Source organism: Pipistrellus hanaki, assembly GCF_964339955.1.
Source record: "Pipistrellus hanaki genome assembly, chromosome: 12".
Taxonomy (NCBI): domain Eukaryota; kingdom Metazoa; phylum Chordata; class Mammalia; order Chiroptera; family Vespertilionidae; genus Pipistrellus; species Pipistrellus hanaki.
Genome location: NC_140514.1, coordinates 55,341,151 through 55,367,503, shown reverse-complemented (window position 1 = coordinate 55,367,503; position 26,353 = coordinate 55,341,151). Strand labels below are relative to the sequence as shown.

The window sequence follows — 26,353 nt, the reverse complement described above, 5'->3', positions numbered from 1 at the left end:
ACCCCCGGCGTGGGCAGGGCGAGGCGGGCGCGCTCAGGCCAGGTCCAGTCTCTTCTGCGCCGCCGCCAGCTGGTCCTGCAGCCTCCGCTTCCTCCAGTCCAGGTAGCGCCTCCGCAGCCGGTTCGCCTGCCACCCCACGAGCACCCCGGAGGCGAAGGCCAACAGCACGGACAGCCGCAGCGTCCTCTCGGACACGTCCGCCATCGCGGCCACTGAGCACAAGAGGGCCTACAGCGGGGACGCGGCACCGGCGAGCGTTCTGGACGGCGGAGGCGAGCCCAGCGCCGCCTGCTGCGCGGTGGCGGCCCTGCAGCGCCTGCACCGGGAGCAGGGCCGGATCTGACTTGCTGGGATGTCATAAACCTCCTTACCAGACTGCGACTCCCCTATGGGCTGGATGAACTAAGCAAGCATGTTGGAGAAGCTCAAACAGCAAAGCACTGATGTGGCCTCTAGGAACGGTGGCCGCTCCAGCCAGCAGCAAGCCAAAGCTAGAGCCTCCATCCTGCAGCTGTCACAAGAAGCCCGCCCGAGCCATCGCCCCCCATGGCCTGTGTGGTGTGGGTTCTTGACTTCATGCTGGAAAGATCTTAGGAGTCCAGGTGATTTTGAGAGAACGTTCATTAAAGCTGGGACAGTGAAATAAAGGGAGGGTTTAGCACAGAAGCAGCAGGAGAGCAGAGGAGGTGCTGCTTTGGCCCTGTAGGAATTTTATAGTAAAGAAGTGAGCCACGTGGAAACCAGTTTGGCTCAGTGGATAGAGGGTCAGCCTGCGGACTGAAAGACCCGGGGTTCGATTCCAGTCAAGGGCATGTACCTTGGTTGTGGACACATCCCCAGTAGGGGTGGTGCAAGAGGCAGCTGATTGATGAGTCTCTCTCATCGGTTTTAACTCTCTATCCCTCTCTCTTCCTCTGTGTAAAAAAACTCAATAAAATATATATATTTTTTAAAAAATAAAAGAAAGAAAAAGAAGTGAACCTCACTGGGTTTCGAGGACTCTCTGAGAAGTAAAAGTCACAATGATGGAAGTGAGCCAAGGTGAGGCTGCTGTTAACTCACTAAAAAGTAAGAGAAGGGTGTGGGGGGCTTGGAGGCAGTTCCCTGTAGTTACCCACTGCTCCCCTGGTTGCAAGTCTAGTGGGGACCTTCAGAGTTTAGGAGAGAGAGCGAAAGTACATGCCCCAGAAAAGAAGGGGTGTGGGCGTTGTCCAGGGAGAGCACAGCGGGGTCCTTTGCTTTGAGGGTCCTTATTTGTTTTCTAAAGGCAGGAATCCTAGGGGAGGGCCTCAGCAAAATATTCCTCAGCTTTCCAGGTGTGTTCTTTAATATGCTGATGTGTCAAACTGAGCACATAGAGGGACCAGGGTTATTTTCTGGTGAATTTTACCTCTATCTTGGATTTGCTTGGTTCTAATTAGGGTTTCTTTCTTATTTGTCCCCCTGACTTGATTTGTGCTGGGGTTTGGCTGGTATTAATGACACTAACTGGGTCTCTGTTATCTCCCTGACCAGAGTGATTTAAGCTATTTACTTTAGGAAGAATTGTAAACCATTTGCTCTCAAGTGTCCTTGGTTAGGGAAGATAAGACTTTGCAATTTATTAGCAGGCTGTAAATTGCTCAAATTGACCCCATTTGTCTATCCATCTGTCTCAGTTTCCCTTTTCCCACTTGTCAAAAAATTCTCCTAACATCTAACTATCCTGACTCACAATCACAGATCATCCAAAGCGCAATTCAGCAGCCACTTCTCTCAAGTTTCTTAGTCCACAGTCGTGCCCACACTCTCCTCACACACACACACACACACACACACTCACTCAACCCCAAATGGTGGCTCCTGGTAGGACACCCTGGCACACACGTCCCTTATCTTGATCCCATCAAGCTCCCACCCCACTCCCCATCCCCTGTCAGGAACACATCTGAAGACAGCAGGAGAGCGCATGTCCACTGTGGTGGCACCGACACATTGACCGCAGGGCCCATTCTGTGGAGTTGCTGGCCCTCTGTTCTGGGGGCTGTGCAGCAGCAAGTGGCTGGGCTGGGGTTGCCCCTGAAGCTCCCTATGGCCGCTCAAAGCTAAGGACTCCTGCAGCCACAGCCACAAGAAACCCACCCCTCAGCCCCACACCTGCAGGAAACCAAATTCTGCCCACAACCGGGGTGAGACTGGAAGCATCTCCTTTGCTCCCAGACACTCAGGGGAGACCACAGTCCCAGCCAAATCCCTGGTCTCATGACCCGAATCAGAGGGACCACTTACACCATGCCCTGCTCCCAACCACAGAAGCCGTCACTCAGGAATGCGCAGTGTCACTAGGCTGTGGTGATATTGTTCCACAGCAAGGAATGACCACTCCATGTCCTTTATGAAGTCAGGTGGCGTCCTTAGTTGACTTGTATAGAAGAAACTCTCTATTGGAGAGAGTGCTCATTCATAAAACCGATTCCCAAAGGTGAGTTACATGCTGCCTTGATGGGAGACAGGTCTCTGGGGTCCCTCGTGGTCCTGCTTGTCTTGCACGGGGCACTGTGTGCCCCTGTTCCTTTGTGTGTAGGGAACAGTTTTGGAAGAGCGGGTCAGCCTCTGGACCAGAGGGCAGGGTTGCTTTCAGCCCTAGGAGATGGAGATGGTCTCCTTGTGAGCCAAGAGAAGATGTTCTACTGCCCATTATTAAAAGATGTGGGTTTTTTGCCCATCCAAAGTGGCTCAGTGGTTGAGTGTTGAACCATGAACCAGGTCACCGGTTCCATTCCAGGTCAGGACATATTCCCAGGTTGCAGGCTCAGTCTCCAATAGGAGGTGTGCAGGAGGCAGTCAATCAATAATTTGCTCTCATCATTGATGTTTCTATTTCTCTCTCTCTCTGAAATCAATAAAAATGTTTTTAAAAGACATGTGTTTTCTAAGCTCACTGTTCTTTTTCTGTGATACCACTCGGTGTGCATGCAAACGTCACCTGGCCATCTTCACATCACCCTGTGGGAAGGAGGACTCAGAGATCTGGCACAAAAATGTGATACTTCATTGCTATGTCATAAGTAATAGTCTCCTTTCTCTTTGACTGGAATGGGGCAGGAAGAAAGGGGCAAAGGAAGGAAAAGGTATAATCCTGGAGCCCAGGGCAGGTGTAATCAAGGCCCAGGTTGCCTGCTGGCAGTGGGAAAACCTGACTTCAAGGCCCAGCCTGGTCAAAGATGGAACACACAGAACTTCTACAAGAAAGCAGAGCTGGCCAGTGCCCACAAGCCCCATCATCACAGTAAGGAGGACGAGACTAGAGGTGGCTCACCAGTTTGACAGGCTCTGCCAGCCAGGATCTCTAACAGGAGCAGCTTCACCCGTGGGCTCAGGCATACTAACTGCCATTAGCAGCACCATCTCTGAATCCAATACGGCAATGTAACATCCTCATCCAGGCCACATGGTGAAGCTCCAAGTCCTTGGCCACTGGCCAGGGAAAGGGGCCTGACCTAAGTTGGGAGAAAGACACTCATCCAGCCCTTAAGCAAGAGCTTCGCGTGAGCCTGGGACTGCTGGTGACCATCTTCTCACCTTGGGGGGACTCCTGAGCCCACGAGCCGAGCAGAGAGAAATCAAGTCTTCAGGTCATTGAGTGCCTGGACCCAGCCTTTTCCGCTATGGGCACCAATAAATCCCACTTAACTAAGGTATTTCTGTGCTGAGTTCTGTATCTTACAACTACACGCGTTCTGACAATAACCTTGGTGTTCCAGGCCCTGACAGGCTGGGCCCATCCATGTCACCAGTGCTCAAACACCAGCTCAGCAGTCCCCACGCCTGTCCCTCTCTGCCTGCCTCCACACACTGATTACATCCTTCTCTCGTGAAAGGCTCCCCGTTCTCCCAGGCCGGCATGCCATCTCCCCTCCTTCACGAAGCCACCCTAGACCATCATCTCAAGGGGCATCAAGTGCCAGGTGTCAAGTTTTTGCCTCATCAGGTTCCTCCCCTGACAGCCAGACTGGAAGTCCCTACAGGGCAAGGTATGTGTGCTAATAGCTTCCTCCTTTTGAAAGGTGAGCGTTGCAAAAGAAAGCATGGAAGACAGGTGACAGAAATGGTGTGAGTGCGAGTGCACACAAGTGCAAATTTCCCTCGCCACTCCTATTGAACACAGGGGAGGAAAGGGGGAAAAGAAAGAAATGGAACATGCTCCCCTTGTGAAAACAAAGACACTCCCCACCCAGGTCATTCCAGAAGGAAACTCTCCAACAGCAGTGGCCCTAGAAATCTAGGTGAGAACCCCAAGAGTAAGGTCAAACCGAGGGGGGCAGGGACTGGCCGGGGTGCCCCAGCTTCAGAAGCGCTCCTTCACAGGGCTGGCCGCGGTCCCGCTGCAGCCAGGACAGGGAGCTTCCGAAAGGGCTGCATGCGCCCTGTCCCTCTGGGCCCCCTCCTCATAGAGCCCTGCAGCCCTTCAACCAGATGGCGCAGAAGTCCCTCTGAAAGTTCCTCCATGGCTACACTCTGAGACACAGCTGGGCTCAGGGCTCCATGTTCCTGCTGCCCTTCACATCCTGCGGCACTGCCTCCAGTTTCCAGCTCGTGACAAGTCGGCAGGGACTGGGGCTCCTGGTTCCCCACTCCCAACACCTGCTGAGCCAACAGACTGGGGCCAACTCTGACTGCTCTCCTCCTCCCCTTTGGCCAGGTTCCAGGACTCCACACCATTCCCATCCATGCCTCCCTTCCCAGGCCCTGACTCTTCACTGACGCAAGGCTCCCTCCTCACACTGTCACCAGTCACTAAGAAAAACCTGATTTAAAAATAAAAATCTCATCCTTTCTTGACCTGGCCAGTGTGGTTCAGTGGCTGGAGCATCAGTCATAGGTTTGATTTCTGGTCAAGGACATGTACGTGGGTTGCAGGTTAGATCCTGAGCCCTAGTTGGACACAATCAATGTGTCTCTCTCACGTTGATATTTTTTTTCTCTCTGCTTCCCTCCCGTCTCTAAAAAATCAATGAAAAAAAATATTCTCGGGTGAGGATTAACAAAAAAGGAAAACCTGGTCCTTTTTTTTTTTCTCAGAACCAACCCTTCCAGGGCTCCCCACTGCTCTTAGTGTCGTCAACAGGCGCCCACACCTTGCTAACCTCTACTCTTGCCACGCCTTGGCCACCAGTTGTACCTCACTCTTGCTAGCCCCTCCTCAGGAATTGCCTCACCCCATCTCCGAATACTCACATTGAACCTGGCTCCAGCTGTCATCAGGAAACCTCTGTACTCAGGTCGGAGCCTCGGGCACAGCCCGCGTGGCACATCCCCTTTCCCAGCTGTCCACTGGACCACTCACTGCCTTTCCGCGGACAAGTCCATCTCCAGAACTGAGACTATAAAGCCCTTGGAGACAGGGTCCTGAGGGTCATGGCGTTTCCCTCAGGGCATCTCACATGCTTTGGACAAAGCACAAGTTGAAGCAACAATCAACAATCATTGATGAATCCCTGAAATTAAATGGGAAGAGGACACATTCCTAGCCCCCAAGAAAGATGTGTGCTCTTCCCAGGAATGAAAATAAAACTGTTTAAAACCACCAAAACAGGCTGTTCCTCAAAGGGTCTTTTACTGTGATGCACATTTGGGGGCCAGCATGCCACCTGAGTGCAGAAATGGAGGAATGGGAAGTGGGCAGCCCTGTAAGGACCGACACTGGAGGCTCTCCTGCAGGTCACTCCCGGACCACCGGCACTCACAGGCCTCTCCCAGTAAGGAAGTAACCACTCCCTATGGTTTCAAAAGAAGGTGCAGTCCCTTTGCCCCGAGTCTATTTCTCCCCAAACAGGACAAGAATCATTCTCTGCTCACCCACTCGGGCTCCATGGCGCCCGGCGATGGGAGGGTCTGTTAGATGAGCTTCTAAATGGAAGTGCCTTGCCCAGAGTAGGCACATGCACTCCCTGATGTTTTTTGTATAGATGTATTTTTATTAATTTCAGAGAGGAAGGGCCAGGGAGAGAGAAACATAAGAATCATTGATCGGCTGATAAGAATCATCATTTCCCTTAATGGGGAATTGAGCCCTCAACCCAGGCACATGCCCTGACCAGGAATCGAACCAGGACCTCCTGGTTCATAGGTCGATGCAGTCACGGAGACACACCGGCCTGGCCCTCTGACGTTTTAAATTACACTTCATCACTTTCCCCTGCTTCTCCCAGAGGATGGGAGCAAACCAACTCAGGAAAGTTGTGACAGAAAAACGACAGGGAGCCACTGGCGTTTACATTCTTACTTGTGGTTTCTGTTCATTTGTTTTGTTTTTATTTGTTTTTCCTAGAAAAAAAGAAAAAACACAACCAGGGGGGTTTCTATGACAGTGTCAGGAGAGCAGGGGAAGAGAAAGGCCGGAGGCGTGGACAGTTAACAAAAGGTGGGTTCTGGATTACATGGAACAGTCCACAGGGTCATGTCTGAGGCCTTGCGAGATGACGGACATTTTGGCATGCGTGTCTGGTGCCCGGTGTCCTGATCTGCCCCTCAGACACCCAAGCACCCAAGGTCAGCGAGAGCTGGCCACACCCTAGCTATCTGCCGGACAAACTCAGACTTGATAGAAAGACAAGGCAGCTCCCTGGCTTTGTGCGCAGGTCCCACACGGCGGTCTTTCCTGCCTGACGGTGGAGTCTGGGGTGACGGTAACACTTTGGCATCACAGTGAACTCCAGGCAGCCACCATTCATGTGCAGACATGGGCTTCACCACCCCACAGATGTGTGTCCAGACACCCCACGTGGTCTGGCCCAAGGATGAGGCACGTAATGTTCCTTCCTAGCCACCGTTCAATAGCAGTGTCCACTCTCTGGTCGTGCTCGGTCATCTGCAGGAGAATGCTTTTCAGCTCCGCAATGAACACTGATCCCAAAGACGCTTGGCCATCTGGATCCATACTGATGGTTTCTCGAGTTTCTCCCACTTTTACACTGACCTCAGGGCAGAAAATTCAGCCAGACCCAGAGCCATGTGTGGCCAACGGGAAAGCCAGAATGATGGCTGGGCAAGAAAGAGCCAGCAAGTAGCACAATGCAAGGCCAGAGAACATTCAAGGAGGAGAGGGGCATGCAGCAAGCTGTTGCCCCACGTCACAGTTTAGGGGAGGCACTAAGCCTGAGGGACACAGCCAGCTCTGCCGTCCTCCCGCAACGGGCCCCTGGTTGTGATTCCTATGTGGAGGGTGCCCCCGTGACCTCTGTTCCTGCACGGAGGCCAGGCTACATCTCAGTCCAGCCCTGAGGAGCACCACGCTGGCCAGCCAGCCAGGCCTAGACCTCAGCCTCTGCTGAGGGGCTCTGGGTTCCACAGGAAGGCCCTGGAAGAGGGGGCAGGGAGGAGGGGTGCATTCTGCTGGAAGAAGTTCAGGGAGAAACTACTGTGGGCTGTAAGGAGCTGTGGCTCAAAACAGTGCAGAGCCCAAAAGGATGGGATAAACATCGATAAAATGACAAGTCTTGTCGCTAGTTTAAAAACAGGTGATTGTTGCTGTTGCTTGGTTTTGTTTTTTCCTTTTAAAACCACTCAATTTTGAAAGGTGAAGGGGCCCCTTCAGTCTGATCCTCTCTGGGTACCGGGAGACCTCAGGCCCATTCCCACTGCTCTCCTTTCCTGGGCTCCGGCCACCGACGCCAGGCCAGGGCGGGGACAAGACTTGCTCTGCTTCCCAACAGCAATTCCGTCTCCCGTCAACCAGAACACAGAGGACAGGAAGTCCAAAGACTAAAGTGCAGAGATCTCCAGAGCGGGGCCTGCCACTGGGCACTCCGAGAAGGAAGGGGCAGGTCAGCCCGTGGAACGGGCGCTGACCACATGAGGGAAGCCTGCAGGGCACAGTCCCCTTTCTCTTGGGCCCTGGTGACACCTCTTTCTGAGACAGTCCTCTGTCAGTAGCTCCCCACGGGAAGAAAGTTCTGGTGTGAAAGATGGCCCATGAAGGGAGAAATTGTGTGTGACCATCCCTGGTTGGTAATGACTAGTGACCTCAGGGACAGGAAGGTGGCAAGAGGGGAAACAGTGCATGATATAAAATCCATGAGCCCCAGGTTTCAAGAGCAAGGATACATGAACAACCCAAAGGGCAGTCTCTCTCCTGGGGCAGGTTTGGTGAAGATGCTCAGGATCCTACCAGTGAGGCCTGCTGGGGGAAGGCACTCCTCTGAGGGAGGAGCCGCCGAGTGGAGCAGGGAGGAAGGCCTAGGCTGGCATTAGGGTGTGTAGGCCGGGGGCGGCTGGAATTGGTTGATGACCTCATATTCCGAGGGGTAGGGCTCGGTCTCCTCCATCTCAGACAGCAGCTCCAGCGCTTGCTCCTCCTCCTCTGTCGGGTAGTGGCGCAGGAGGTTGGCTGCCGTGGCCAGGATTGAGGCTCCGCCGGCTCCTGCCACCAGGTAGAAACTAACAGCAAAGGTGACATACACCTGGGAACCATGGTACTTCTTATGCTGCTGCTGCTGGGCCAGGATGAGTTCGGAAGCCCAGTAGGAAAAGCCGATGACGGTAGCACACTGCAGGACTGGGGGACAGAGGGACAGCACAGAAAGGGGTTAGAGGCATCCTGCAGCTGGGATGATTAAGGAACCAACTGCAGCCTCTCCACCCAAACCCCGTGTCAGAGAACCTGCGTGGCCCTGGATCCTGCAAGGGGGAGCTCTCTGGGCCATGGGGTTCTTGGGCGGAGGCTGGGACAGGTGCACGACCAGTCTGGGCCAGTCAAGTCTCTCCATCTTAAGAATCTGGAGATGGAACCTGAGGGCTGCTAGAAGTCAGAGTGCTTGAAAGACACAGACAAGGACATGCAGTTTGGGACTGGAGTTCGCACCACCACACATCAAATCAACTCCCAGCCCAGTTTGTAGGGAAGCAAAGGGGGAGGAAAGAGTCCGATGAGACCGGGAACTCCAGGGGAGACACAGTGAGACACTGCTCATTCCAGGCCCAGGAGTCCAGCTGAGCTTCACACCCAGTTCCTGGAGAGCTTGGAGATTTCTGGGGGAATTAAAGCAAGCTGCTATCACGCCCAGTGCTCCAGGAAAGGCTAGAGGTGAAATGAGCATCTGGACCGATGCCTGCTCAGAGAAAGCCCGTCATCCCCACCACAACCCCAGACGGTGCCCCCTCCTGTGGCAGTTCCTCCCCCCGGAGCAGTCCTGGACTTACCTGTAAGGATGTGGGCGAAGGCATAGCGACGCGTGATCTTCAGGGCCGGATGCTTGGGCCCAAAGACATCGAGGAGGAATGCGGAGAGGCTGCACAGGATGCCCAGGAAGCAGAAGGCGGCAATGACCCGCAGGAGCAGCACCGTCTGGGGATTCATGCAGAAGTCTGTAGTGGGGAAATCAGACCTTCAGGACCCCAAGCTGCACCCTGGAGTCCCCACCTGGGTCCCCCTCAGCCACAGTCCTGGAGTGCCAGGGAGTCCTAGAAAAATTGCTCAGAACTCTTGCTCCCAGCTGGCCCACAGAGGTGGACCAACAACCGAACTGGCAGACAGGAACCCTGGCCACTGCTTCCATGCATTCAACTCCTTCCCTGCCAAAAAACCAGTCTAGCTCTAGTGGTTGTGCATCAACCTATGAACCAGGTCACGGTTCAATTCCTGGCTAGGGCACATGCCTGGGTTGCTGGCTCATTCATCATTAATATTTCTATCTCACTCTCCTTTCCTCTTTGAAATCAATAAAAAAAATTTTTTTTTATTAAAAAAAAAAACAAACCTAGTCTAAGTGAAGGCCTCTCCTTTGTTGTACTGGCCATGATCTTCTGAGCATTTTTAAAGACACTGACAATTAGTGGGCAGCAGCCCACGGACTGTTGCGCTGAGATGGCCAGAGGCAAGGCTAGAGGCCCATCAATTCCATTCTCCATTCAGCCACTCATTCATCCCCGTTTGTGTTCAAAAAGAATCTGAAGCCATTTAGAAAAATATATCCTTACAAGAGTGTACTAAATAAGTTAGGAAAGGTGGTAGGCTGGACCTTCACATTTATTTTTGTTCACTCCATATTCTAAAACAAAAAGAAACAAAATGTTTTAAAGACATAAACCTACACCACAGGGAGAGGAGCAAAACACAATTCTGGAAACTGGAACATAAAGGGGCTTAGAAGTGCCTTAGCAGATTGAGTAAGCTGAAGTGTCAGCCAGAAGTGGGAAAGCTAAGACGCAACTATTCAATAGATTTATACCACGAAAGCCTACGGAGCTCAGACACTGAGTACTAAACGCCTCCTAAAACGAGTGCAAAGCCAGTCAGGGTGCACACTCCCCCAAAGCGAGGGAGCGAACCAAGGCCAAGGAAGCTGCTGGAAAAGGAGACCCCACATTCAGAGTCGCCCAGGATCGCGGTGAAGGGAGAAGCCAACAACGGCACACCACACACACAGCGCCCGAGACGCCCTCCAGGACATCATACCATTCTCATCCTTTTAAATTCCACCGAAATAGAGTCAGACCCTGTGACATCTGTGCAAAATGCCACAGCTCCTACAAACAGACAGAAAAAGGCTGATCTGAAAGGAAGCTGTTTTAAACTTCCAAAGTAGGAAACGTGCCTTCCCCTCTCTCCTCTGTTCCGGCCACCGGCGGGCTCTTCTTTCACTTAGGTCATGGGTCATCACGTGATAGGAAAATCTGGAGCTCTGGCTTAGGCTACAGGCTGCTCTCCCGAGTCCTGACCACAGGCTGAGGCGGAGATGGTGGTCATGGCAGTCCCTGGGGTGCTGGCTGAAAGCACCTGCCCAGGCCCCAGAAGCTCGAAGCTCTCAGTCTGGATCAGGGCCTAGGAATCTGGATTTTAATAGGCAGCCCAGGTGATTCCCATGCAAGGTGGCCCAAGCTTTACACTCCAAGAAACACATATCCTAGGCCTGGAGGACAGGGGACTGAGAGGAAAAGGCCAAAAACTTGGGATGTAGACCTAAACCCAACAAAGCAAACTCAAACCAAGTCAGTGGCATCATGGGTGCCTGGCAGAGGGCCCGGCATCGGGACCATAGAACCAAGCAGATACCAGGAGGCCTGGGGTCTTTGTGACTGTGTGTCAGCACGCACTCCCTGCCTCAGGCTCAGAATTCATCAGGCAGATGGTGGCTGAGCCCATTCTAGACTCAGGCCGCTATCTAGCTTTAGGTCATCCACTAAGCTGTCCTCAGAGCTATCTATCACCCTCTTGTCAGCTGTCAGCTGACCATCTGTTTTGGGCGCGATCATCCAACCTGGTGTTCACTTACTACCAGGAGGCTTGTCTGTGTGATGGTTCTGCCAGTGACCAGCCCTCCAGCCTGAGACTGCTGTGGGCCTGCAGGAGGTTTCGCTGAAGGAAGAGAGACTGGATCCTGGCTTTCCTTTGAATATTGTTAAAGCTCTCTGAGACAGTTCTTCTTGGTCCGCGTGCATGAGCAGGGATGGGGCAGGATGAAAGTGTTCTTTCTTCTAGTGCTTCCAAGAATAACCAGAGCAGCAGGGTGCGAGGGCTTGCAGCACACTCCACTCTGCAGCAGGCAGTGCTCAGATCACTTAACACACTGCGGACCAGTAGTTTTACTGCTAGCTTTACCCAGTGGCCAGATAAGTTTCTAATGAACGAGTAAAAAAAACACTGTACATAAATGTTAAAGGCACGACTTAAAATTAAATACCCATTGCATTTTGAAGTTATTTATTACATGTTCTTACAAGCTAATATCTTTTTAAAGAATTGTCATGATTGGCCACAAGCCTTAGAACAGAAAACACAAGAATTCTCATGATCCATCTGCAAATACGCCCAGGCACAGGTAGGCTGGACCTTCACATTCTAGTCTTCACATAGAATGACTAGTCACTATGATGTGCACTTACCACCAGGGGGCAGACGCTCAACGCAGGAGCTACCCCCAGCCCCAGGCCCCGATTGATCACCCCATCAGGGCCAACCTCTGGGTACCTTCCCCCAGTTGGCCAACAGGCTCTGATTGTCTGATGGGGAACACGGAATCAGAGGTGGGTGGTGGTGGATGTGGGGGGCGGGGCCAGCCAGCAGGGAGAACAGCCAACCCCTCGGCCCCTCCCCCCGGAAAGCTGGCATTCTTTCCCACAGCGGAGACACAGGCCTGTGCAGCTGCAGACAGTTGCTCCTCACTCCTCCCCACCTGCTCCCTGAGGGGGAGGGAGAAGCCATCAGCAAGGTAGCAGGGCAGGGGTGGTTAGGTGGGTTGTTGAGAAACCTGGCTCCAGATGCTTCTGAATTCTAACCCTGTTCAGAATTCCATTTTCTCTACTTAAAGCACCTGATCTTACCCTCCTCAGTGCTGATGCAACCTGCAATCCAATGGGACCTTTTTGTGGGATGGGTTGTAGTGCCCCAGGACCCTACAAGTAGAATCCTCCAGCGAACAAACGCAGTAAACGTTCAGGTGTGACCCTGATAGCACCACCACCCCTGGAACGCTCTCGGCACTGAGCCCACACCCTATTCCTTATCTGAAAGAAATTGACAAAGAAGCACCTCCTGTGAACAGGCCTCCAGAGGGGGGAGGGGGAGGGATGGGTGCCACAGCCTCCTACACAGGCTCGAAGTATATCCTGGGCCAGGCCCACCTCTGGTGCAAGATGGCAAACTGGGAACCAGGGGTGGGTGGTGAGGCGGGGGTGGGGCCGGCTGCTGGCGGCCGGGGAAGATGGCCCTGATTGCAGGTCAGTGGTAGGGCTGTACCCATGCACAAATTTCATGCACTGGGCCTCTAGTTTTGATAATAAAGAGTCTCATGTGATATAAAGCTTCAGAGAGAACACCCCTTCTTTCCATATGTCAAACTGCCCCTCCGAGAGACAAACATTATTGGCAGTTTCTTCTGTCCCCTCCAGGAATAGCCTGTGCGCACTGACAGGTCAAACATTATCTTAGTTAGGCCTCCCACTAGGGATCCACCATGCAGCTCAGATGAGGGACTGGAGGTTCCAGGATGTTAAGTGACTTCCTTCAGGTTCCACAATGCAGGCCTGGCTCCCAACCTTGTGATGCCAGAAGCACCCATGGAGACAATGCATCAAATGCTAGATGGTGCATGTGAGTGGTTAGTATAAATGCTCTCAGAGCCACCCTCGGAGCCAGTTGATGCTGAGCGCAGAACAGCTGAGAGCACAAAATCCCTTCCAGGCAAAACATGTGCGGGGCATTGAACAAAGAGAAGTGCTCATACCAGGAATTATTAGGCAAAAGCTGGTTGGTATGGTGTAAGCTTCTGCAGCCATCAGAAGCAGTAAGGAAATCAGAAAGGCACTGGACTAGGCACCAAATCCGAACCTGCATAGACTATGTGTTACTGTGAGCAAGGCACTTACTGCCCTGGTCTCTGCTCTCTCACTGTCACGAAGGCAGCACTGCCTGCCCCATCTCCAGGGGCGCACTGAGAGGGCGTGCCCAGCGGCCTGCGTGGTAGCTGCCCACGCCTCCCGGGGCCACAGCATGTCAGCCCTGGCGTGCCTTCCTGCACACAGTCCGTGTGGGCCAGAGAAAGCGCCTGCCAAAGCCAGGCTAAGGGTGTGTCCGGCCAGAACGAGGAGTACGGCTTTTGGCCCAAATTCAAACAGGTTTAGTTTCTATGTGACTGCCTTTCCCCACTCCAAAGCTGTGAGCAAACCCTCGGCTTAGTGGAAAGCCAAATGTGAAGGTCCCTTGAAGAGATGCTAACAGATAGCCCAGGACCTACCCCGGCCCAGCCGGACTCTCGGGGCACAGAGAAGACAGGCAAAGCACCCTGGGCCCCTCAGACCAAACTCGGGCTCCCTGGGTCAGGATCTCAGTACTCTCTCCTTCCCTGCCAGACGTCAGAGTGGAGGGGAGGACCACAAGTATCTGCTCCCTTGAGATGGCTGCTAAGGGAAACAGAACTCCCAGATGTGTGCAGGCATTATTTTATTTCTGAGGAAAAAGGACTCTTGGGGCAAGGTCCTCATTTTAAATTCAAACCAGTGGTGCAGCTCACCACACTCTGGTCAGACAGAAGGCATCCTAACTTCCAGTGGCGTTGCGGCCTGTTTATTTTGGTAACTATGGCTCGACAGCCCCCTCCAGTCACCAGAGAAGAGGAAGCTGCTGTGTAATAGGATCCCAAAGCACTGACTTTGGCTCAAGGTCACTCACTGGTGAGTCATGGGGCAGGATCTGTTTTGAAGGTCTGGCTCTTCCTGTCTACCTGCCCACGGCTCCCAGCCCCTCCCAACCCAAACAGACCCAAGTGGCCTCTGGCCAGTTCCCTTTTTCTGTCCCACTGCCCTTCACTTCCCCTCACAGGAGTCCCTGTGAGTTAGACACTGCCCCATCACCCTGGCCCCAGCCCCGTCCTTCCCAGCACTCATCCATCCCATCTGCACAGCCTCTCCCCACTGAGACTAGCTTCCAGGCAGGCTTCCCACAGAAGATTCCAACAGGGCCCTGGAGGGCCTGGCTGGCCCATCACCAGAGATACCAATGGTCCTAGCCAAGCTGCCCGAGGACAGGCCCAGCAGGACCTGGAAGTGCCAATTGCATCAGTCACTACCCCTCCGCCATACAGGCCCTCTGGTTGGCCCTTGAACTTCCAGTGGCAATCATGACTCACCAGACTCCAAATCCCAGGCTTCCTCATTCTTCAAAGGTGCTTCCCAGGGCTACAGTCAGTGCTGCCCTCCGCTGCCACACTTGGGAGGCAGAGGAATTGGTGTGCAGAGGGAATGATTATCTGGGCCCCCCCTGCTTGGGGCCAATAGAGGTCTGAGCATATCTCTGGATCTGAGCCCAGGCTGAAGACACTGTGAGAAGCTGGCACTCCTGGGAAGCAGGAAAACTCAGGACAGAATTGTCTGAGGCAGCCTGCATTTGCTAAAGCCTCCAGGGCTCTGCGACTGACAGACCTGGTCTCAAGATCACCAACTTGAGCCGGGGAGATGAAGAGGAATAAAAAGCACAGCTTGGGCTGGGCTTGTGATAAAAACTCAACTAGAATGGGGAAGTAAAAAGCCTTGGACAGCTTTGACAAAAGGAAAAGCAGCTGGAGGGCACTAACGTACAGGGTAAGAGTGGAGGCCATGCCATGGAGATTAGCTGTGTGGCCTCGGGCATGTCACTTGACCTCCCTGAGCCTAAGACCTCAGTGAAGTGGTGGTGATGACAGTCCCAAATGAAGATGCTGGGGGTTTTTTGGTGTTTTGTGTTTTTTTAAAATATATTTTATTAATTTTCCACAGAGTGGAAGAGAGAGGGATAGAGAGCTAGAAACATCGATGAGAGGGAAACACCCATCAGCTGCCTCCTTCACGCCTCCCACTGAGGATGTGCCCGCAAACAAGGTACATGCCCCTGAACTGGAATTGAACCTGGGACCCTTGAGTCTGCAGGCCGACGCTCTATCCACTGAGCCAAACCAGTTAGGACTGAAGGTGCTGTTTAGGATAAACTAAAGGCAGGCATGAAGTGTGCTGAGCACAATGCCTGGCACTCAGGGGGCTGAGAAACAGGAAGGTACAGCTCTAAAGCCTGCTGGCCCAGCTCCCTGTCACCTGCAGAGACTTGGCAGTCTGTTTTCCCTTTGGAAGTATCTACAGGCACCAGACCTGACTTCCCTGCTAGGACATCTGTTAGGTCCTGAGGATCAGTGTAATCACACAGGGCAGCATGTTTAAAGGCCCACTGAGTACCAAAAACCAACCACTACAGAGAAAGGGAAGAAGCAGAGCCATCAGAAGAAACCATCAACACTCTTAGGAAGTGTTCCTAGCTTGCAATGGCCAAGGAGATGACCACACATCAAAACTGTCTGTGGGTTAAGATCCCTAAACATGAGCAATGGTAAAGGTGAAGGCAATGTGCTTTTTTAAAAATTTATTTCAGAGAAGAGAGAGGAACATTAATGATAAGAGAGAATCAATGATCAGTTGCCTCCTGCATGCCCTCTCCCCAACCCTCACTGGGGATCGAGCCCGAAACCTGGGCATGTGCCCTTGACTGGAATCAAACCCGAGACCCTTTAGTCTGCAGGCCAATTCCCGCACCAACAACTTATTTTTACTTTTTACATGGTTTTGACAAGGATGTACACCAAAGCACAATAATCCTGAGATCATTCCTGACAGCTGAAATAAAGGGTAAAAAGGATAAATGAGACAGTATCACTTTATACTGAGTCAGTAGATGAGGCAGACGCAGCTATGCAACTCCCAGCTGTGTGGCCCTGGGAAATGTGCCTTCACTTCTCTGAGACAGCTTCTTGGATCTCTGAAATAAAAACCTCGATCACACTGCCTCTCCCCATCACACAAACTTCCTGGGCCTCCCTGGGAATGAGCTGAAAGGAAGAAGCATTGGGAACTGTCTCCCAGCTTGTAGGTGACACCAAGCTCTGAAAACACTGAAACCCCATGGGTCAGGTGCAAAGGTCTGGATGAAGTGGTGGCAGCTGAGCTTCAAAGAAAACAAGTGAGGGAAATGTGCTGAGGGAAAAACCATCCAGATTCAACTCCAGCTTGATGGCCTTTCTTCCATTAGCTACACACCAGAGAAAAAGCTGCGTGTCACAAGCCTCCATCATATGTATAACTTCTGTCTTAATGAGCCAACCCAGCGAAGACTATCATCAGGAAAGAATCTGGAAACTAGAAGCCCCATCATGTTCTCTAAATCATTCTAAAACTTCAAACCTCTGAGAGAGAGAGAGAGAGAGAGAAAGAGACAAAACAGAACTCTCAGAGAAAGACATTAGGCCACAACGGCACAGCTTTTCAGCCTAGACCTGCAAAAAGTGGTGTAAGATCCAAGGCATAGAGGAGAACTTGACTTTTTCACCAAACCCCAGTGACTGAATCCTTAAAGGGACGACATGAAGGTATCTCCAGGAAGGGCCTCTGAGACATGCATAGCAGACAGCTGGAACACATCACAGCCAGAGAGTGGCACAGGGAGAAAACAGAAAGACCTTAGAGCACATGTATCAAACACAAGGCCCGCCAGGCCTTGCAATGTGGCCCGCACCGCGCTGTCATCACTGCACTCCGCTGTCAGTTTATGACATTGTCAGTTTATGACTGTTCAGTAAACCATTCGGCCCGCGATTTAGGCTGGATTTTAGATTTTGGCCCCTTCTCTGATTGAGTTCGACACCCCTACCTTAGAGAGTGGTTCAAAAGACCGTGGGGGCGATGAACCGTGCTGTACCAAGGGCAGTGTGGGGTCCACTGACTGTTTCTCCGGTAAAAGCCAGGCAGTGCAATCCTGCCTCACACTACACACCCTCCCTGCTGGAGACAGAGCTGGACAGGAACAACTATCGGCTGGGACAGCAGCCAACCCCGCCAGGCAGCGGCCTCCTTGTGTCCAGTAAGGAGACCAGTCCCTAGTCTCTTTCCCCTTTCCTCTGCACACCTGGCTGAGCAAAGAAACCTCACCTCGTCAGGTGTGTGGTTCTCAGAGCCAAGTTCCAACTTTTACCGAGGCTGGAACTGGCTCCTGGTGACCTAAAATGCCAAGACTCCTTTTTTCTATAATAAAAACCCAACTACTGTGGAATTTGAAAACCTATTTTAAAGTCTAAGCATATTAAAAGTTCTTTTTCTCCATCAACCAGCTGATCCAAAGAAACCTCCCCGCATCCCAGAGATTCCTTAGCTAGTTTTAATGCCCAACATCCTTATCTTTTCTTCATATACTGCCGTTTCAAGGGCAGAATCCTAGAGAGCAGCAGACTTTGAGCATGGAGTGGAAAGCAGGTGCTTGGCTGAATAACATCTAATTCACGAGGGGCCGGATCACCAGGCAGCAAAGGGACTGTTTCCTTTAACCAAGTCCTGCCCTGGCAGTCAGCTCTCCAGCCACACCCCATCCTGCTCCCCGCCGAGGAGCCCAGGGTCGCCCGGGAAGAAGAGGCCCCGGCGCGGCGGCCTTACCTTTCAGCAGGTCCGGATGCACATAGCCCAGGACATCGGAGACGCCCAGCTCCTGGCGGGAACAGGTGCCACCATGGATGTGCAACCAGGCAGGCTCAGCGAGGGCAGTGCACAGCGCCGTGATGGACAAGGCGCCCGGCAGGGCCGAGGCCAGGCTACGCTCCGGCTGCTTGGGCAGCGCACTGCCTCCCGGGCTCCTCCGCCGGCGCCCGCCGGGCAGCCCTGCGCCTCCCGGGGCATACATGCCCGGGGCCGCCCGCCGTCGTTCCGCGGTCGCTGCTGCTCGCCGCCGACTTCCGGGGGGCGCAGGGTCTGCCTGTACCAGGGAGAACGCAGGTGAGGAACCGCAGGGCTGCCAGGGCGGACACCCGAGGCCGGAGGAGTGGGACCTGGGGCCGAGCGGAGACCCGAGGGCTGCAGGGTTCTGGGGCGGAGACGGTGACTGGGTGCCTGGAATGGAGGCGCGGAATGAGGACCCGGAAAGGATTGGGCAGGAGGGCGAGGGTATGGGCTACTGATGGGAGGAGAGACCGGACCGGAGGGTGCCAAGGGGGGAGGACCAGGCTGAGCCGCGGGGGTCGGAGACCCGGGGATCTGGGGACGGCGCTCTGGGCTGCCCAGAAAAGACCCACCCCACGCCGATCGCTGCTCCTCACCGGTCAGCAGGCCTCAAGGGTGGCGCCGCTCGTCCCGTCACGGGACCCTCAGTTGCCCGGGCCAAGCGACCCAGGCCCTAGAGACCCACTACTCCCGGACCAACCCGGATCCGACCCACTTCCGTTTCCTCCGCCCCTGCCTCGGCCTCCGCCTCCTCCGGCTCCCCGCCCTGTCCCCGCTCGCGTCACAGTCCGGCGCACCACAGCCTCCCTGCGGCCTCACGGGACTGGTAGTTCGAAGCCGTTCCGCGACGTCTTATGCTGGGGCGGGAGTGCGACTACAACTCCCAGGGGGCAGCGCGGCCGCATTAGCGGGCACTTCAGTTCCCAGGTCAACCGGGATTCTCGGGCGGAAGTGGCCTGACCGGCCGTCCTGGGAGGCTGAGTTGGGGTCCCGGAATCTGAACAGAGGAGCCTGCCGCGGGCACGCGCCCAACCCCTCCACGTTCTGCGTCGGGGTCGCCATGAAGGACTCGCTGGTGCTGCTGGGCCGTGTCCCGGCGCACCCCGACTCGCGGTGCTGGTTCCTGGCCTGGAACCCCACGGGAACCCTGCTAGCCTCGTGCGGGGGTGACCGTAAAGTCCGCATTTGGGGCACCGAGGGTAAGGCTCGGCCTGGGCGCGCGACCCCGCCGCCGGGCGTTCCGCGTGCGTGCTGTGCGGGTGCTGTGCTGGAGGTGAGCCCAGGGAGAAGCGGGGGAGAAGCCACCTCGAGATAAACTTTGTCACTCCTAGAAAGACTGCAGGCAAGTACTAGAATTCAAAACGTCAGGAGACAGCCTGGAACTGAGGAGGAAATTGTGATAGTTGCTGGAGCAGGAAACCGATTAGAAAAGGGCGGTGGAAAGTAGCCTGCAGGGTAATTTGCGAGGGGACAGCCTTTGACTGTGTGTGTGTGTGTGTGTGTGTGTGTGTGTGTGTGTTTTATTGGTTTCAGAGAAGAAGGGAATGGGAGAGAGAAATAGAACCACCAATGATGAGAACTATTGATCAGCTGCTCTCTGCACGTGCCAAACTAGGGATCGAGCCTGCAATCCAGGCATGTGTCCCAGCCATAGAATTGATCGTGACCTCCTGGTTCATAGGTGGACTCTCAGCCACTGAGCCCATCACTGGGCAGCCTTTGGCCATTTTAAATTAGGAGGTGATGGAAGTAAGTCAGTTACTTCTTCCTAAAAGCATGTTGTTAAATGTGCCCGTTGAGCTCGGCTCCAGTGTCAGATGGCAGTGATAGTGTTTCAGTGTCTTCTTGTGCACTCAGCCCCAGTGCCTGGCCTGGCCTCTGCTTTTAGGTGGCAACTGGATCTGCAAATCTGTCCTTTCTGAAGGCCACCAGCGCACTGTGCGGAAGGTGGCCTGGTCTCCCTGCGGCAATTACCTGGCCTCTGCCAGTTTTGATGCTACCACTTGTATTTGGAAGAAGAATCAGGATGACTTTGAGGTAACCAGACTGGATTGGACCAGGATTGTTGCAGTTTGCTCCCCAGAACTGGTTCAGGAACTTGAACCAACCTGGGCAAACCATCTATCCAGGTGTCTTAAATGCCACTGATTCTTGTCCCTCTTCCCTTCTCACAGTGTGTGACCACTCTGGAAGGCCATGAAAATGAGGTCAAGTCAGTGGCCTGGGCCCCATCTGGCAACCTCCTTGCTACCTGCAGCCGAGATAAGAGTGTGTGGGTCTGGGAAGGTGAGTGTAGTTCCCTCTGGGTGCAGTTGGGAGCCAGCAGACAGAGAATCTGCTACATGACCCTCACAAGGTCAGCTTGTGGGCTCCTTTCTGTTCTCTTCCCACAGTTGATGAAGAAGATGAGTATGAATGTGTCAGTGTCCTCAATTCCCATACGCAGGATGTCAAGCATGTGGTCTGGCACCCAAGCCAGGAGGTAAGAGTCTGGCAAAGTATCTCAATGGGAAGGAATTCCGGTGTGGGGGTTGTGCCCAACTCACCTCGGCTTGTCAGCCTCAGCTGGCTTTCAAAGAGATCACTACTTGTGGCCAAAAGACATTAGTCCCCATTATAAAGACGCTCCCTGGGACTGTCCTGTCCTAGCAGGGAGAGGTATTGGAGCCACAGGCACTTCCTGGGCCATAAGTGGTGTGTTTTCGCCCTGTCCCCAGCTGTTAGCCTCTGCCAGCTATGATGACACGGTGAAGCTATACCGGGAGGAAGAGGATGACTGGGTATGCTGTGCCACCCTTGAGGGTCATGAATCCACAGTGTGGAGCTTGGCCTTTGACCCCAGCGGCCAGCGTCTGGCGTCTTGCAGTGATGACCGTACCGTGCGCATCTGGCTCCAGTACCTGCCAGGCAATGAGCAAGGTGAGGGGCCAGGCACAGAGCTGAGAAGACTCCTCTCTAAGAGGTTGACAGTCTATCTGGTGAGACACAGATGAAGCACAGCAAATGAGTAGAAGGGAGAGCGCCGGAGAGATGGAAGGAACAGGGAAGGCGACGTAGAAGGGCTATTTCTTCGGAACTTGAAAGGATGTGTAGGATTTTACAAGAAGAGAACTCTGGGTGAGAACAGAACAGCATGAGCAAAGGCATCACAGATGGGAAAGCCTAGATCTCACAGGAGCGGTGCTTCCTTTAGGTGAAGCGTGAGGTATATAAAGGGTTTGGGGGAAGTAAGGTGGGTTGGGCTGGCTGGTGGGTGGCGTTCTAAGGCAGGCCAAGTAGTCTGCAGCAAAGTTTTTTTTTAAAGAACAGGACATTCCCTTCTCAGAATTCTGCAAAAATACCAGCCTGGCCATAGTATGTAAGGCAGATCGGTGAGAGTGGGGACAGAGAAATGAAGACCAGGACTCATGATTGAGGGTGAGGGTAAGCAGTGAGGCATTTAGACCCCGAAGGTGCCTGGGACACAGATGTGCCTTGGACTCAGGAGAAGTCTGTTGCACAGGTGTGGCGTGCAGCGGCTCTGACCCCAGCTGGAAATGTGTCTGCACTTTGTCAGGCTTCCACTCCAGGACCATCTACGACATTGCTTGGTAATTCTTCCAGCTCCTTTCCCCATCTCCACTCCACTCCCCAATTTGGAGACATTTTAGAGAAGTCAGACCATGTGCTTTGATAGTTCTGGCCCTAAGAATCTATCCCTAGGAATAATCCCAAATAACGAAAAAAGTCGATGTGCCTCTCAGCTTTATTTACATCGACAAACATTTGGAATTAACCAAAACAGGCTTAAGTGTGGTAAAATTCAATGGCCTGTTATACCACTTTTTAAAAAATGATTAAGCAAACTTTATGACAAGGGAAATTGCTTATGCTAAGTGACAAAAGTGTAATTCAGAATCTTACTTAGTTTTTTAGGATAATTGTATTGGGGAAAAGTTGAATGGCAGCACTTGAATGCTGAGGGGGTGATATCTGTGGCTATATATTATTAGGGGAACTCTTCAGTAAGACATGCTAGCTGAAGCCAGAAGTTTGGGAAGCCAGCCAGCCAGCCAGGGCCTATAAAATCAGCATCCTCTGCTAACTTGCTGGGCTGGGAGGGAGGAGTCACCAGCGTAATCACTGATGCACGTGTTCCTCCCAGGTGTTCGCTGACAGGGGCGCTGGCTACAGCTTGTGGGGACGATGCCATCCGCGTGTTTGAGGAGGACCCTGGCTCAGACCCACAGCAGCCCACCTTCTCCCTGACAGCGCACTTGGCCCAGGCCCACTCCCAGGATGTCAACTGTGTAGCCTGGAACCCCAAGGAGCCCGGGCTTCTGGCCTCCTGCAGCGATGATGGGGAGGTGGCCTTCTGGAAGTATCAGCGGCTCGAAGGCCTCTGAGCCACCTTGACTTTGGACAGAATCATGGTTCCCCCCAAAGTGTCATAAGACTTTTCTAGCCCAAGAAGACCCGGAAGAGCAGCCTGGCCTGCCTTTAACTTGGCTCTCCCGGTCAGACCTGGGTAGACGTGCGGCGCCTTAGGACCACTCCTTCCCATGTTGGCGTGGGCCCTGGAAGAACTGCAGAAGGAGAGTACTTGTAGTTATGCTACGGGTTTTGCTTCCAGTCAGGACACAGTGCTAAAGTTTGCGGAGTGAATGTACTAATAATCACCATGTTTATATATCGGAGGCATGTATCTTAGACCTTTCTGAAATTGTAAGCCTTACAGAAATAATCCATCTGAGTCCCAAGTCCTATTTATATTATTAGAACATTCGCACTGTAAAACATTTCCACGATGAGTTACTTTCTGAAATAGGTCCTGCCTTCCTGCTTTCTCATGAAGTCCTTGCATTTAAGACATTCACTCAATAGTGAAGATTTTCTAATGTAGGCTAAAGTAAGACACCTCTGGTTTCCCTTAGGAACCTTTGTGCATCTTCTATTACTTACGGAACACCAAAAAGGGAAGGGTGTGAACTCTAAAAGGGAGAATTATTATTGGCCATAGGCCATGCATTCTCAATGGGGCTGTAAATTGGCTTTTTGCTGAAGGACAGAAAAATCATAAAGACAATGATTTGTGGCCCTCTAAAGCAGTGTTTTTCAACCTTTTTTGGGCAAAGGCACACTTGTTTCATGAAAAAAATCACGAGGCACACCACCATTAGAAAATGTTAAAAAATTTAACTCTGTGCCTATATTGACTATATATAAAGTAATTCTCTTGAATAGGAATCAAATAAACACAAAGAAAGTATTTTATAATTACTTTATTATGAAATATTAAGTAAACAAAATAGTGAAAAATTATAAAATTCTTGTCTTGTCTGCACCTACGGCACACCAGGCAACAAGTGTGCCGCGGAACAGCGGTTGAAAAACGCTGCTCTAAAGGACTAGTACACAATATACAATGTATATTCAATTTTCATGGTGAGGGCAAGTAGGAAAAAGATGTCTGATAGAGCTCTGGTCGGTTGCTCAGTGGTTAGTGTCCACCTGTAGACCACGGACACTGGTATTTCGTGGGGTCTGAAGGGTTGGCGACTGCTGGACCAAGGAGTCCCAGGTTCTATTCCCAGTCAAGGGCACATACTTTAGTTACAAGTTCTCCAGCCTTGGTAGGAGCACATATGGGAGACGAATCAATGTCTCACATCGATGTTTCTCTCCCCTTCTCCCTCCTCTACACTCTAGAAATCGATGGAAAAAATATCCTTGGGTGAGGATTTTAAAAGAAAATGTCTGCTACAGCTCTTTGAGAGTGATAATGAAAAAAAGTGTGGTGAATCATGGCCATGGGCGATCAGTTCTGTCATTTCCGTATGGGTTTTGACTTGAGGACAGTTCCCCAAAGCTATGGCCTTCATTAATCTTTTATACAACAGAAATAATGACAGACTGAAGTGGCAGCTGGAGCAGTACCAACCCAAGCGCCTGGAAGTTGGGTCTAAGAGGTCAGTTGTTATATGTTGGCAAGAACTATGGTAGTGGCACCAACTAGTAGTTATAGTTTTGCGTTTTCTTATTCTCAAATTTTTTTTTTTTTAAATCATCCGAGGATATTTTTTCCATTATTTTAGCAAGAATGGAAAGGGGTGGGGGGGGGACATCAATACAAGACACCCATTGGTTGCCTCCTGCATGCATTCGGACCAGCTGGGGCCAGGGATGGAAATTGCAGCCCAGGTACATGCCCTTGACCAGAATTGAACCTTTGACCCTTTGGTGTGTGGGCTGGAGGTCTAACCACTGAGCTGAGCCACTAGCTGTGGCAATACACTCACAGCAGTATTGTCAATTTCACTTAGAAATGTCTTTCAAGAACACATACAAGCTATAAGATCTTGACCCTTGGGAACGTTGATGGCAATGGCAGCATGCAGAAGCAGAGGTCTGTCTTGAGGAAAAGCAGATGTGTAGCTGAGTGAGCTATCTAGCATTTTTACTTAAAAGAAGTAGCAAATTGTGGTATCAAATTGCTTGGCTACTTGGCTGTTGATTTCTAGGAAATGAATGAGCCTTTCATGGCAACTGATAGCATCGCCAGTGATCAAGCTTTCAAGAAAAAATTAGAATTTTGGAAAACTTGCACCATGAGCTTGCCATCTTCCCAATTCTTAGACTCTCCTGACTTTGGTGGTGGTACCAACAAATGTGATTTGTAGGATGAAATGTAACGTTTGGAAGATCTGCCTGATTGAGTGAATCAGCGTTTTCCAAACGATTAATGCATGATGTTACAGAATCACTCATGGGTAACAGGTAAGAGAGACCGTGGGTCTTAACAGTATAAGAAGCTCATTGATAAGATTTCAGATTCCACATTCCACCTAAGAAACTACTATTTATGGAGTCTCACTACAGCATCGAATAGCCACAATTTCCTGAACTGGCTATAAAAACTTCCTTTCCAACTGCTCATGTGGATAAAGTCAGCTTTACTTCAACTTAAATAACAATTGAAGCAACTACAAGAATCCCTGTCTTCTATTAAATCAGACAGGAATGAGATTTTTTAAAAACATTGCAGGCTGCTCTTTTCCCTGGATTTGCTTTGGAAGTAATGTTTTTTATTGATTTTGGAGAGGAAGAGAGAGAAAAACATCAATCAGTTACCTCCCGCACCCTCACCAGGGACTGACCCACAAGCTAGGTATGTGCCCTGACCAGGAATCAAACCAGCAACACTTACGTGCACAGGACGATAGACAGCCACTCTGACCAGGGCTGTTTTTATTTTTAATATAGTAAATTATCAGTGGATCATAACCTCTTTGGGGTTCTTAAATTTTATACTATAAAGGATTCCTAAGATAAGGAAATTACCCTTGAGAATCATCTAATTTTATGCAGTTATTCCTCGAGCAGAAGGCAAGAATTTGAAGTACCCTGTTTCCCCGAAAATAAGTGTCTTATATTAATTTTTGCTCCCAAAGATGCGCTAGGTCTTATTTTCAGGGTTGTCTTATTTTTCCATGAAGAAGAATATGGTACACATTTATTGTTAAATGAAAATAAAGGAAATTTATTACCTGTATACGATACGGTAGTTGTCAACACAAACCAGACAAACTGTGAATCCTACAGTATTAAGAATTTACTCATTCAATGACAATCATGTCATCTTCTGGAACATCATCATAACAATCCAATTCCTGAATTTCCTGGTGAATTTCTTGTGACTCCATTTCTTTCAGAATCAGTGGACCAAATCTCTCATGTTTAGCCTAGTGGGGGGGCCTTATTTTTGGGGGGATGCCTTATATTTCACTCAGAAGGAAACCTGTAAGTAGGTCTTATTTTCGGGAAACACGGTAGAAAGCTGCTGAAACCGGTTTGGCTCAGTGGTAGAGCGTCCGTCTGTGGACTGAAAGGTCCCAGGTTCAATTCCGGTCAAGGGCATGTACGTTGCGGGCACATCCCTGGTGCGGGGGGTGCAGGAGGCAGCTGGTGGATGTTTCCTCTCTCATTGATGTTTCTAGCTCTCTATCTCTCTCCCTCTCTGTAAAAAATCAATAAAATATATATTTTTTTAAAAAGCTTGCAGATCTGGATCACAGTATCAGTGTTCTCAGTAGGTACATTTCAATGTACCTGGAGCGGGGAAGGGTGTTTATACAGATCTTGAGAAAGTTCTAGCCTAGGATCTGTCCCAGCTGTGTTAGTTCCTGCAGTGGTGGTGATATCCAGGTTACGAGATGGGGGCAGGAATACTGACTGAAGAGAAGTTACCTAACCCCTCCTCCTCCACACTGGCTCAAATGGCTGCCTATGACGGCCCAACAAATAGCCTTGTCCTCCAGAAGTATTCCTTCTAAGCAAGTTCAGTGGTTAAAAAATATTTTTGGTCATAGGCCTTTAGGTTAGCAAAAGGAAATTT

General features: G+C 51.6%; 3 protein-coding genes across 5 annotated transcripts; 1 reads left to right on the top strand and 2 right to left on the bottom strand.

Annotated features, from left to right (window-relative positions):
- Positions 1-33: 33 nt before the first annotated feature.
- Positions 34-4,960, bottom strand: LOC311631088 (mitoregulin-like; the record flags this gene model as incomplete). Its single annotated transcript, XM_084900935.1, has 1 exon — positions 34-4,960. The coding sequence occupies exon 1, from the start codon at positions 202-204 to the stop codon at positions 34-36; it is 171 nt and encodes a 56-aa protein (XP_084757061.1). The 5' UTR covers positions 205-4,960.
- A 1,292-nt stretch (positions 4,961-6,252) lies between these two features.
- TMEM127 (transmembrane protein 127) lies at positions 6,253-18,748 on the bottom strand. Of its 3 annotated transcripts, none has more exons than XM_084900923.1 (4): positions 18,576-18,748; positions 17,920-18,235; positions 9,181-9,345; positions 6,253-8,536 (listed from the first exon to the last, which is right to left on the bottom strand). In XM_084900923.1, exons 2-4 carry the CDS (start codon positions 18,161-18,163, stop codon positions 8,229-8,231), a joined length of 717 nt encoding a protein of 238 aa, XP_084757049.1. In that variant the 5' UTR covers positions 18,164-18,235; positions 18,576-18,748; the 3' UTR covers positions 6,253-8,228. The 3 variants fall into 3 exon arrangements, with proteins under 3 accessions (XP_084757049.1, XP_084757050.1, XP_084757051.1); XM_084900924.1 differs by having other exon boundaries at positions 17,920-18,369; positions 18,576-18,738; XM_084900925.1 differs by having other exon boundaries at positions 17,920-18,231; positions 18,576-18,738.
- Positions 18,749-18,896: 148 nt separating this feature from the next.
- On the top strand, positions 18,897-22,877 carry CIAO1 (cytosolic iron-sulfur assembly component 1). The gene is made up of 7 exons (XM_084900918.1): positions 18,897-19,178; positions 19,868-20,016; positions 20,154-20,265; positions 20,373-20,461; positions 20,697-20,898; positions 21,482-21,569; positions 22,124-22,877. The coding sequence occupies exons 1-7, from the start codon at positions 19,040-19,042 to the stop codon at positions 22,362-22,364; spliced, it is 1,020 nt and encodes a 339-aa protein (XP_084757044.1). The 5' UTR covers positions 18,897-19,039; the 3' UTR covers positions 22,365-22,877.
- The last annotated feature ends 3,476 nt before the right edge of the window (positions 22,878-26,353 follow it).